We start from the raw sequence: 11,999 nt of genomic DNA, 5'->3' as shown, positions 1-11,999 counted from the left end.
CTAGAGCCAATGTCTGTGACCGAACTGTAAGAAAATCACCTAAAGAAAATGGGATTTAGCCAAACTGGATTACTGAATGACTGTGATTTTCTGTGATGAATTGAGAATCTGCATTGGGCAAGGTGATGATGCTAGAACTTTTGTTTGGTGCCGTTCCAATGAAATTTATGAAGACGACTGCCCGAAGAAAACATGCAAATTTCCAGTCATTGATGATATGAGGCTGCATATCAGGTAAAGGCGTGGGGAAGAGGGCAGTCATTACATCTTCAAAAAATGCACTAGTTTACATTGAAATTTTGAAAACCAGTCCATCAATTGAAAGGATGTTTTTCAAGAAGACAATTCATCTTGCCATAGGGCAAAACGTGTGAAAACTTTCCTCCAAGAGAGACATATAATTTCGCTGGCATGGCCTGCAAATAGCCCAGATCTCGTTCCAGTTGAAACTGTATGGTGGAAATTGAAGAAAATGGTCCATGACAAGGCTCCAACCTGCAAAGCTGATCTGGTATCAGCAATAAGAGAAAGTTGGAGCCAGATTGATGAAGAAGACTGTTTGTCAATAGGTCCATGCCTCAGAGAATTCAAGCTGTTATAAAAGCCAGAGGTGGTTCAACAAAGTACTAATGGTGTAGTCCATCCATTGTCAACCGCTTATCCAAAATCGGGTCGCGGGGGCAGCAGCTTCAGTAGCAAGCCCCAGACATCCCTTTCCCCGGCCACATCGGCTAACTCTGACTGGGGAATCCCCAGGCGCTCCCAGGCCAGAGAAGAGATATAATCCCTCCACCTGGTCCTGGGTCTACCCCTAGGTCTCCTCCCAGTTGGACGTGCCAGGAACACCTCCCTAGGAAGGCGCCCTGGTGGCATCCTCATCAGATGCCCGAACCACCTCAACTGGCTCCTTTCCACGCAGAGGAGCAGTGGCTCTACTCTGAGTCCCTCCCGGATGGCTGAGCTTCTTACCCTATCTCTAAGGGAGACCCCAGCCACCCTGCGAAGAAAACCCATTTCGGCCGCTTGTACCCGCGATCTCATTCTTTCTGACCCATCGCTCATGACCATAGGTGAGGGTAGGGACGAAGATTGACCGGTAGATTGAGAGCTTTGCCTTTCGGCTCAGCTCCCTTTTCGTCACAACCGTGCGGTGAAGCGCATGCAACACCGCACCCGCTGCTCCGACTCTCCTGTCAATCTCCCGTACCATCATCCCCTCACTCGTGAACAAAACCCCGAGGTACTTGAACTCCTTCACTTGGGGCAAGGACACATTCCCCACCTGGAGTAGGCAATCCACCGGTTTCCTACTGAGAACCATGGCCTCAGATTTAGAGGTGCTGATCCTCATCCCTGCCGCTTCACACTCAGCTGCGAACTGATCCAGTGAGCGTTGTAGATCTACAGCCGATGATGCCATCAAGACCACATCATCTGCAAAAAGCAGTGATGCGATCTTAAGGTCACCGACCTGTAGCCCCTCCATACCACGACTGCGCCTTGAAATCCTGTCCATGTAAATCACAAACAGGATTGGGGACAAGGCACAGCCCTGGCGGAGGCCAACACCCACATGGAACAAGTCCGACTTACTTCCGAGTATACGCACACAGCTCTTGCTTTGAGAATATAGGGATTGGATGGCCCTGAGAAGGGACCCCCTCACCCCATACTCCCGCAGCACCTCCCACAGAACATCCCGGGGGACCCGGTCGTACGCCTTCTCCAGATCCACAAAACACATGTGGACTGGGAGATTGTACTCCCAGGCCCTCTCCAAGACCCCTGCCAGAGTAAAGAGCTGGTCCGTTGTTCCACGACCAGGACGGAATCCGCATTGTTCCTCTTCAATCTGAGGTTCGACAATCGGCCGGACCCTCCTTTCCAGCACCTTGGAGTAGACTTTCCCAGGCAGGCTGAGTAGTGTGATACCTCTGTAATTGGCACACACCCTCTGGTCCCCTTTCTTAAAGAGCGGGACCACCACACCTGTTTGCCACTCCTTCGGCACCGACCCCGACCCCCACGCAATGTTGAAGGGGCGTGTCAACCAAGACAGCCCCTCAACACCCAGAGCCTTCAGCATTTCTGGTGGTATCTCATCAATCCCTGGGGCTTTGCCACTGTGGAGTTGTTTGACTACCACAGTGACTTCACCCAGGGAAATCGGCGATGATACCCCATCATCCTCCAGCTCTGTCTCCATTACAGAGGGTGGCTGAGTGGGATTCAGGAGGTCATCAAAGTACTCCTTCCACCGCCCTATGACCTCCTCAGTCGAAGTCAACGAGGTCCCATCCTTGCTGTACACAGCTTGGATGGTTCCCCGTTTCCCCCTCCTGAGGTGGCGGACAGTTTTCCAGAAGCGCTTTGGTGCCGCCCGAAAGTCCTTCTCTATGGCCTCGCTGAACTCCTCCCACACCCGCTGCTTTGCCCCTGCCACTGCTGTGGCTGCTGCCCTTCGGGCCCGTCGGTACCCCAAAACTGCCTCAGGAGTCCCCCGGGACAACATGTCCCTGAAGGCCTCCTTCTTCAGTCGGACGGCTTCCCTGACCACCGGTGTCCACCACGGTGTCCGAGGGTTGCCGCCCCTTGAGGCACCTAAGACCCTATGGCCACAGGACACAGCTGCAGCTTCAACAATGGAAGCTTTGAACATCGTCCATTCAGGTTCAATATCCCCAGCCTCCACAGGGATGCTAGAGAAGCTCCTTCGGAGGTGGGAGTTGAAGGCTTCTCGGACAGGAGCCTCCCCCAGACGTTCCCAGCTTACCCGCACTACACGTTTGGGCTTACCAGGTCTGTCCAGGGATTTCCCCTGCCACCGAAACCAACTCACCACCAGGTGGTGATCGGTTGACAGCTCTGCCCCTCTCTTTACCCAAGTGTCCAAAACACACGGTCGGAGGTCAGATGATACAATCACAAAATCGATCATTGACCTTCGACCTAGGGTGCTCTGGTACCACGTACACTTATGAGCATCCTTGTGTTCGAACATGGTGTTCATTATAGACAGACCGTGACTAGCACAGAACACCACTCGGGTTCAGATCGGGGAGGCCGTTCCTCCCAATCACGCCCCTCCAGGTATCTCCGTCATTGCCGACGTGCGCATTGAAGTCCCCCAGTAAGACCACGGAGTCCCCCACCGGGGCCCCTTGCAGGGCCCCAGCCAGGACCTCCAAGAAGGCCGCATACTCCGAACTGCTGTTCGGTGCATACGCACAGACAACAGTCAGGGTTTTCCCCCCAGCCCTTAGGTGTAGGGAGGCGACCCTCTCGGGGTAAACTTCAACACGGCGGCGCTCAGCCGGGGACTTTACACATCAATTATTGAAAAGATTTCCTTTAAACTAGGATGGAGGATGGGTCTCGGCCCAGAATAGGCCCCTTTCACTTTAGGTGCAGATCCAGGAAATGTTTCCTTTGGAAACATTGAATGAATCTTCATGAAGAAAATCAAATATCCATGAATGAGTATTTGATGTGGATCCTAGATGTGGTGATCTTAGATTATGGTTAAGCAGTTATGGGTGGTTTAAAACTTTGAGTGATACAGGGCTGAGTCTCATATCAGATTAGTCTTGACTGAATTAAAAGGGACTGTTGGGCCTTGATGAAGGTATCTGCTCTACTGAGTGCCTTTCTAGTTGAATTAAGTTAGATAAGGTTAGAGTAGGGATGTCATGATTACAGTTTTCCTTAGTACGATTATTGTCAGAGAATTTATCACGATATTACGATAATCACAATTATTATGCGTTGATTGATTTCACAACTCTATTCATATGTAAAATCATGAACACGCCTTGAAGGTCTTAAAGTTTTCTATATATAAAATATATAGCAACAAAGTCAGGTAACCAATATTTGTATTTGTATATTTAAGTATCTATTTATATAGGACCAATCATTAATCCCCCAGGAGAATTGTTTAAATTATTAAAGTCATCAATTGTCATCTATACCAGATGTTTACGTTTATTTTTAATTGTTTTAATCATTTGCCTAATTTTATGTGGCCACATATAAAACGTATCAATTATTTATGTTAATTTATTTTATGTTTAAATTACAATGACATAAACAAATTAGTAAAACATGAAACGGACTGGAAGCACAAGTGTACAAGCACTGAATCGAGCTGGAAGCACAAGCCCAACGTTTATGCACAGATGGGAGAAAGCAAAAGGAGGTGTTCACTGACTGAGTGAGACTGTCCGACGAAAAAAAACCAAAAAAACGATTGACCTCACGCTGCACTGAAAGGCGAACCCGTGTCGCACTCGTACACAATTAATTGCAAATGACACGTTAACATTTAATTTCCTACTTATTCAATGCAACGTTAGGAAAACATTGACGTATTTTAATGTTACTGTATATTTACCTTTATTTTGGCATACAAAGTCGGGTGGTTGTCTCGCAGGTGGTGAAACATTAGATGTGTTTCAGTGGCGGCGGGTGACTGAAAAAATTGGGGAGGACAGGAGGAAACCAGTCCACGGTGTCATGTTATTTTATACAAGTCAACTACTTAACCCTACTTTCTTATATTCAATGAAAATTAAGCAATAAAACAATGACTTACAAGACTTCTTTAAAAAAAACTTTTCATTAAATGGCTAATATACAAGACAAAAAAAACGTCAAATTTGTATCCTTTTTCCGGGATTTGAACCTCAGTCACCTATATGACATGCAACTGCGCTTCCCCGTACCTTAACACTCAACATTCACATTTCACGACAGTGACTTTGTTGCTACTCTGTATTGTGTGCTCTGTAACTGTGTTGCTGTCCCGGTCGTGCCGCTAACGTTATGTCCTCCAGCAGGACGAACGAAAGAAACAAAAACTACGAATTATGTTTCTGACTGCTTCTCTCTGATTTCTCCGAACAGTTTTTTTTCTTTTAGAAATGTGCTTATATTTCCTTTGAAACCGATTCCAATATCGCTGAAAACTCCATATTTCTTGTCGAGCATGGCTGCCAGTGAAAGCTGTAAAATAAATAGAAGTATTTTTGTTTACGGTTGTATACATAAATCCGGCAAAACACGGAAGTAAAGCAGCGCCGCCATTACTGCGGTGCTTTGCTGCTAAGGAAGTAGCGTGTTTGTCCCGTAGCGGTTGTTGAAGACGTTAGCTGTAGATGCGAAAATGTTCTTCTATTTCTTTTTTTTTAAACGTATGCTGTTCAATAATGCCGGAAAGAACATGTTGTGAGACCAGGCGGCAATTTGGGACAGGCGATTAATTCCTCCCTCTCAAAAATCTGGGATGAAAATGTCACAAACTTACCCAGCTTCTCTGTGAATTCTCCGGCATCCTTCTGGGCAATAGTTGTCTTCTGCAAGTGAAGTTGTTGCGGCGGAAGAAACGATTCAGCCGACCAGCACTCACAGATAACTCCTCATCTCTGCTGTCACTCACGGTGGCGGACATTTGTTTCTCCATCGCCCTGATCATTTTGGGGGAGACTCTCTCCTGTCGTGCCAGTTTGCTGATAACTCATCCCTGCATGTTTATCTGAAGCTCCTCGCTCGCCTTCTTCCTCCCTCCAGCAGGCAGCCTGGCCCTGTTGCTGTTCTCCTCGGACAGACGCTGAAGCTCAGTTTCTCTCACTCTCTTGGGGTTAACAGAGAAACATCTAGCGGCTGCTTCTCCCGAGTTTTCCTCTGCATATTTTACGACAGAAAGTTTGAATTTGAAGTTGTACTTTTTATTTTTTGCTGCACCGGAGCCATGGTGATCATCACTGTGATACTGACTGACAGAAAGCAGCACAGCACGTGAAAAAGGCGAAGAAGAAATGACGTGCAGTGTCAGTGGTCACGTCTCCTTTAATAAAAAAAAAATAATAATAATTAGACCCGACACTTATTTGGAATCGGCGGTTATTTATCAAAATATACACCTGAATCCAGCGTTTAAAGTCACTTGACGTTTTCACGAGCAGGATGCTTCCATTGAAAATCCATTAGAGGGCACCGGCAAGTCACAGTCCGCAGCCACGCAGTAATGGCGGCAGGCAAGATGGCGGCGCCCATAGATTTCGCCCCGGTTTTGTGTATAAATGTGAGAATGAAATTTAGGAACTGTTATTGGACCAACCTGCTGTCAATCTTGCATTCTGGTTGCTGACTGGTAAGGGAGGATGTCCTCCCTTAGCGCGTCATTTTACGTGTCTTAGCCAATCATAGATCAGCATGAAAAAATCCTAAATGCATTGAGTGAATGGAAGGAGATCCCTCCCACGGAGGACAGAAGCCCTCCGTCCTCCTCTAGCCCCCACCTTCCTGCTCCCTGCTCCTCTCACAGACTGCTCTGTCTCCTCCGTCTGCAGCTGTTGCTGTTCAACCGTTTTATGTGGATTTTCTTCCAAAGAAGAAACTTGTTTATGATATATATATATATATATATATATATGTATATATATATATATATATATACATATATATAATATTTTATAAACGAGCCTCCTCTGATGTGTTTCCTCCTGTGGCTGCAATGATTTACATGCTGGCAAGCCGTCCTCTTAAACGACACCCTGATCGTTCTTCCTGTATCCAAAATATTCCCACACGGCTGATTTAACACGTTTGGTCGGGGGGAATAACTCTTCTGCCATTTTCCCCACAGGTACGCTCCTCTTCTGCAACTTGCAGGGACCAAAACAAAGCAACACACGTGGGCGCGGCAACACACGTGGGCGCGGCAACCGGCGGCAACACTTCGGTGTTGCGTAACTTTGTTTTTGTTCCGTTTGAGTTGCCCTTAACTATGGTTCCGGCATAATATTTTCTGACGGTATTCAGGAAACGTTACGATCAATTAATCGTAGCGCTTAATACCGCAATTAATTGTGAAATCAAGTAATCGTGACATCCCTACTCAAGAGGCAACATAAGCAATAGTTTTTAGATCTGTACTTTATTCTTAATTAAAATCATTATTCACCAGTAGTACTTTGGCTCATCTGTCACAGGGGGTCTGAAGCCCAGTGAGCCAAAGCTGGGAGACCATCCTAATCAGTATTATACATCACGCTAGGGAATGTGATGGAGACAGTGGGTTCATCATGGGTTGGCAGTGGATGCCAGACATCACTGCAGTTGGCGTGGAGGCAGAGCAGACGCATGTTGGCCCTACTCTGGAGAAAGGTCCATCCTGCGTGTGGCTTAGCTCAACTCAGTGTGGTGAAACTAGTAATGGAAATGCAAACTAGTGTGGCTCGTTTAACTCAGCACAACAGCCCACCACGTAAGGGATTTGCGATCTGCTTGAAGGTGTCTTTACTGATGACTGAGTCTTGTTTAATGGTCAACGGTGGGTAACACAATTTTAACTTAAACTTAACGTTATGTTCATGAAGCAGCAGTAACTTCACATGAACTCTGACAGGGTGATCAGTTAACAGTTACCTGTCTTTCCAGTTCACATTGTTTTATCTTTTTTGTCAATAGCTGAGAAGCTTTGACCATGACCTTCCTTTATTTTTTTATAGTGAAATGTGTCAACTTGTATCTTCACCTGGAAATTCTGCACAATTTAATTCTGCACCAAAGGAGCCTTTGACAGTAATATTTTCTGTTATTGAAATGGAATAAACTTGTACAAATGCATGAATCTGAACAAACAGTCCATAACTAACATCATGTTTAGGCACAAGTGTACCTGTTACTGGAACCACGAAGTCCAAGAGTATTGATCATCTTTGTTGTTGTATCATCAGAGCTGTGACTGGATGTCTTTGACACTTGGGTGAAGAGATAAGCAGAGTTATCAGCTGGTTACCACCATTTCTGTCTAGTAACTTTCATCATTTGACGATGGCAGCTACTCGACAGACCTGGGAAATGTTTGTATGTAGTGATGGTAATGTCCTTTTAAATCATCTAGAATATGACATCAAAGTTCCCAAAATGAGCCAAGTGTGTGTGTGTGTGATGAATGGAAGGAGGTGGAGCTCTGTATCAGACACTAAGTACCAGACACGTAACAGACAGTCAGCCATGGATCTTCCTGAGCTTCAGACGAGGACATGGACACTATTTGTTTGCCTAAGCTGGATGTTTGTGGGTCAAGTGGTGGCCGGACCGTATGTTTGATTGAATTGTCTGAAAATATTTCTATATTTCTTGTAGCTTGTCCACAAGACAGACCTACAGTGGATTTGAAGAGATCTATTGTGTTTACATTTTTACAGCAAACTGCTGAAAAAATGTAAACGCGGTAGATCTCTTTAAATCCACTTTTCTAGTGTAATCTTTCTTCCTGATCATGTATGTTCTGTATGTGTATATGTTTCTGTGGCTGCAGGCAGTACATGGTAGCCATTCCTGCAGTTGTTGAAGCTGGAGCTCAGACCAGGTTCTGTGTGAGTCTCCTGCAGCCCAGTGAGACTCTGGTCATGACCGTCACTCTGATCTCCCAAGAGAAGAGGACGGTCCTCTTTGAGAAGACAACCAGCACAGAATTTCATACCTGTGTGCAGTTTCAGGTCAGTTTTTCACACAGTTGGTTTCATGTAGTCAACAAAAATTCTCCCTCAAATATTTGAAACCTCAATACCTTTCCAGGATTTAAACCATTTATATTTAGCCCTGATGTATGCTACATGAAAAACAGTTTGATGCTACTTTTTACCTGTGATTTACCAAAGATTAGTAAGAATGAGTTCAAATCAATACAATGAAGCTGGTGTTTATTTTAGTGAGTTAATGATTCTTTTGGCTGGTCTCTATATTTCTGCCACAGGCTCCTTTTGTGCAGGAAAATGAGGTGCAGAATTTGAAGGTAGAGGTACAAGGTGCCACATTTCACTCAGAAGAAGTCAGAAAAGTCATGATCAAAATCTATCAGCCCGTCACAATCATCCAAACAGATAAACCAATTTACCTCCCTGGACAAACAGGTAACTTTAAACTGATGAGCCAAAATCTATCATAATAAAAGTTTCAATAAAAGATGCTCCTGTATCTGTGTTAACCTGTGTCTTTCTTGATGGAAGCACAGTATTTATTGTATCTCCCAGCCTTTATCTCAGTATGTGCTGGTATTGGTTTCAGATCCCCATGAAACATAACTGAAATAAAGACAGAAAAAAGAGTTTGTCCTGCTGATGAACTGATGAGACGGTACCTTTACTAAAGTGAACAGTTCATCAAAAAGTCAGTCATAACTCATGCACATGCCAATGGAAAGTCGGTTGAAGTTTCTTGGTCCACAAAACATTTCTGGAGCTTCACAGCAAAACACCACTGCAGCATTCTCCTAAACAACTGAAGTAGCTGGGACTTGTTTTGTGGACTGCGAAACTGACTCCTGACTTTACATCGCCATGGGGGAGACTAGCCTAGACAATGACAGGTATTTCATTTTTGGGGAACTGTTCCTTTAAAAGGTGCAATATGTAGGATTGGCCACTTTAAACAAACAGGGGATTGCATATCAATAGTAACTGCTAACTACTGCTAACTTTAGCTACTGTTAGCTGGTTTGCTCAGTTAGCTGTGCAGCTAGTGGTACTGACTGGGAGTTTGGAGCACCAGGGAAGAATGTTGGTGTGTACACTGCTAACACAGGAGCTTTAGACTCAGTCCAATATGTAAACTTTGACAATGATGATGTCATCTCTGCATTGATGAGCTACATTGACTTCAGTGGCCCATCATGATGTCTAACACAGCTTTAGATAAGGTGTACAATCTTCATGTAATCTCTTTGCATTTCTCTCAGTGCATTTCAGAGTCATCACACTGGACACCAAGTTCAGACCGGTCAGCACACTGGTGAGTGTTGAAATGTCTGTTCACTCTTTCAGACCTCATTAAAACACAGTTCAGGTGTGGCGCCGTTTGGCTTGGTTGGTAGAGCAGGCGTCCCATGTACAGAGGCTTTGTCCTCACTGCAGCAGACCGGGTTCGACTCCTGGCCTGGGTCCCTTTGCTGCATGTCACTCCCCCTCTCTCTCGTCCTGTTTCCTTCCCAGATCTTCAGCTGTTCTATCAATGAAGGCCAAAAAATAAATTAAAAGGAAAAAAGCAGTTGAGGTAATACTGTGTGATCACAGAGCAGGTTTTGATTTTTGTCCTGGTGAGCCACTTAAATCCCTCAAGTAAAGTGGATTGGAGAACAAAATTAGACTTAAACTGCTCTTTGACCTTTAATATGTGTTTAACCAGTCTGTTTAAATACCTTTTCTGTTGATTTCGGGTCAATAGTACAACCAGGGCCCTTTTCAGTAATCTTGCTTATGGTGAAGGTTAACAAACATTTCTGCTGATGGATCAGTTTCACATTATAACATTCAATCAATAATAAGATATTTTTACATCGTTCCAAAAATACAGTGATGATGTACTTTCTAATGATATTCGCTAAAAGAAGTAAGTCCCTCCTGGGTACTGAGGAAAAAAGTATCTGCCATTTTCTTTTTTTTGTGATGGAGCCAATCCCAGCTGTCTCTGGGCGAGGGCAGGGTGCATCCTGGACAAGTTGCCAGTCAATGATGGCAGAGGCCACCATGCAAGGTGCCACCCACACATCATGAGCAATTTGGGGTTCAGTGTCTTGCTCAAGGACACTTTGACGACATGCAGCTCAGCTCAGCCCAGAGCTGGGGACTGCTCTACCCACTGAGCTACAACCGTCTCCTGTAAAAAAAAAATCATCTTACATTTTTTTAATCAAATTTTATTTTTATTTTAGAGCATTTCCACTGCAGTGGACCATTTCAGTGTGAAAATACAGCCGAACTGAGAAGATAAAACATTTAACATATTAAGGCTGTAGAGTGATATTAAACCAAAAATACATTCACAAAACTAAATTATTAATCATTCTGGATTGTTTCACTGGCTTGGTGGTTGCAAGGATGGTAGTAAGTGAACAGTAGAACTGAAGTTGAACAGATTTATTTATATTGTGATTTAGTTATTTGTCAAACCTAAACCAATCTAGTTTCCTTCTTTATCGTTCTTCATTTCTTCCTTTGCATGTTTTATTTTTTAGCCGTGATATTCCAGGAAGCAATTTCTCTTCTTGGTAATGCAGAGAAACATCTTGCATTGGGTATACCTCGTGTACATTTTGCTTTAGCAGCCCATATTTCTGCATCTTTCTGCATGCTTGATATCCACCATCTCTGGCATGTGTGAGGCCCCTAGTCTCCACACAGATGGCTCTGGTCGTGGGATCCTCATTTTGGATGGTGGCACCTACTCTTCTTCACTGTCTTCACTGCTGCCATCAAGTTCTGGACTCTCCAACAGCTCTTCAGCCAGGTGCAATATGAAGTCCAGGTACTGTTGGGTGTTCTTCGCTCGTCGGTAAAGTGCTCTTCTGTCTGACTTGTACTGGATCCAGGAGTTTGTGAAGGCAACATCAAAGAAGTGTGTAATCGCATGTAACGTCCATTTCTTGGTCCTGTTTGACATGTGATAAAAGCTTAGCATGCAGTCACATAGGTCCACGCCACCCATGTTGTCATTGTATTGTCTGATCAGTGCTGGTCTTCTCACCTGGACCTGGACTTTTTCTTTGTTGGACCATCTAGTGCAGATATCTTCAGGATCTTTACCATGTGCAGTGGAAGCCATCAGCACTGGATTGTTGTCAAACCATTTCGTGATTGCCGGCTCAGGACTCTTTCTCACCGCCGACACTGACGCTCATTTCCCCTCTTTTTGCAACCACTTGTCTACTGGCAGCTGGCACAGCTTTGGGACTCGGTTCTTTATCATAGTTCCAGTTGCTGAAAGGCCCTTTGCCAGCAATGCATGCATGAGATCAATTGTCGTGAAGTATCGGTCGAAAAATAGGTGACTCCCTGTGTGAACAGATTCAACCATGTGTAGGACTTTTGCTGCTCTAATGTCCAGTCTTTCACCCCTGAATGTATTCTTCCCTTGGTACACGAAATCCAGCATCAGACCATTTGGAACAGCAAAGACAAAGAATTTTAGGCCAGCAGGGTTTGGCTTGCCTGGAA

At 44.8% G+C, this 11,999-nt stretch overlaps 1 protein-coding gene across 1 annotated transcript in view; it reads left to right on the top strand.

Annotated features, from left to right (window-relative positions):
- Window positions 1–7,981: 7,981 nt before the first annotated feature.
- LOC115573817 (alpha-2-macroglobulin-P-like) overlaps window positions 7,982–11,999 on the top strand; it is a 51,766-nt gene continuing 47,748 nt past the window's right edge. The window contains exons 1-4 of the mRNA XM_030404819.1: window positions 7,982–8,105; window positions 8,327–8,507; window positions 8,765–8,921; window positions 9,746–9,798. Of these exons, the coding sequence (XP_030260679.1) occupies window positions 8,020–8,105; window positions 8,327–8,507; window positions 8,765–8,921; window positions 9,746–9,798 (477 nt within the window). The 5' untranslated portion in view covers window positions 7,982–8,019. The remainder of the gene's footprint in view (window positions 8,106–8,326; window positions 8,508–8,764; window positions 8,922–9,745; window positions 9,799–11,999) is intronic.

This window comes from Sparus aurata, chromosome 2 (genome assembly GCF_900880675.1).
Source record: "Sparus aurata chromosome 2, fSpaAur1.1, whole genome shotgun sequence".
NCBI classification, from domain to species: Eukaryota; Metazoa; Chordata; class Actinopteri; order Spariformes; family Sparidae; genus Sparus; species Sparus aurata.
This window is presented reverse-complemented; position numbering and strand designations above follow the sequence as displayed.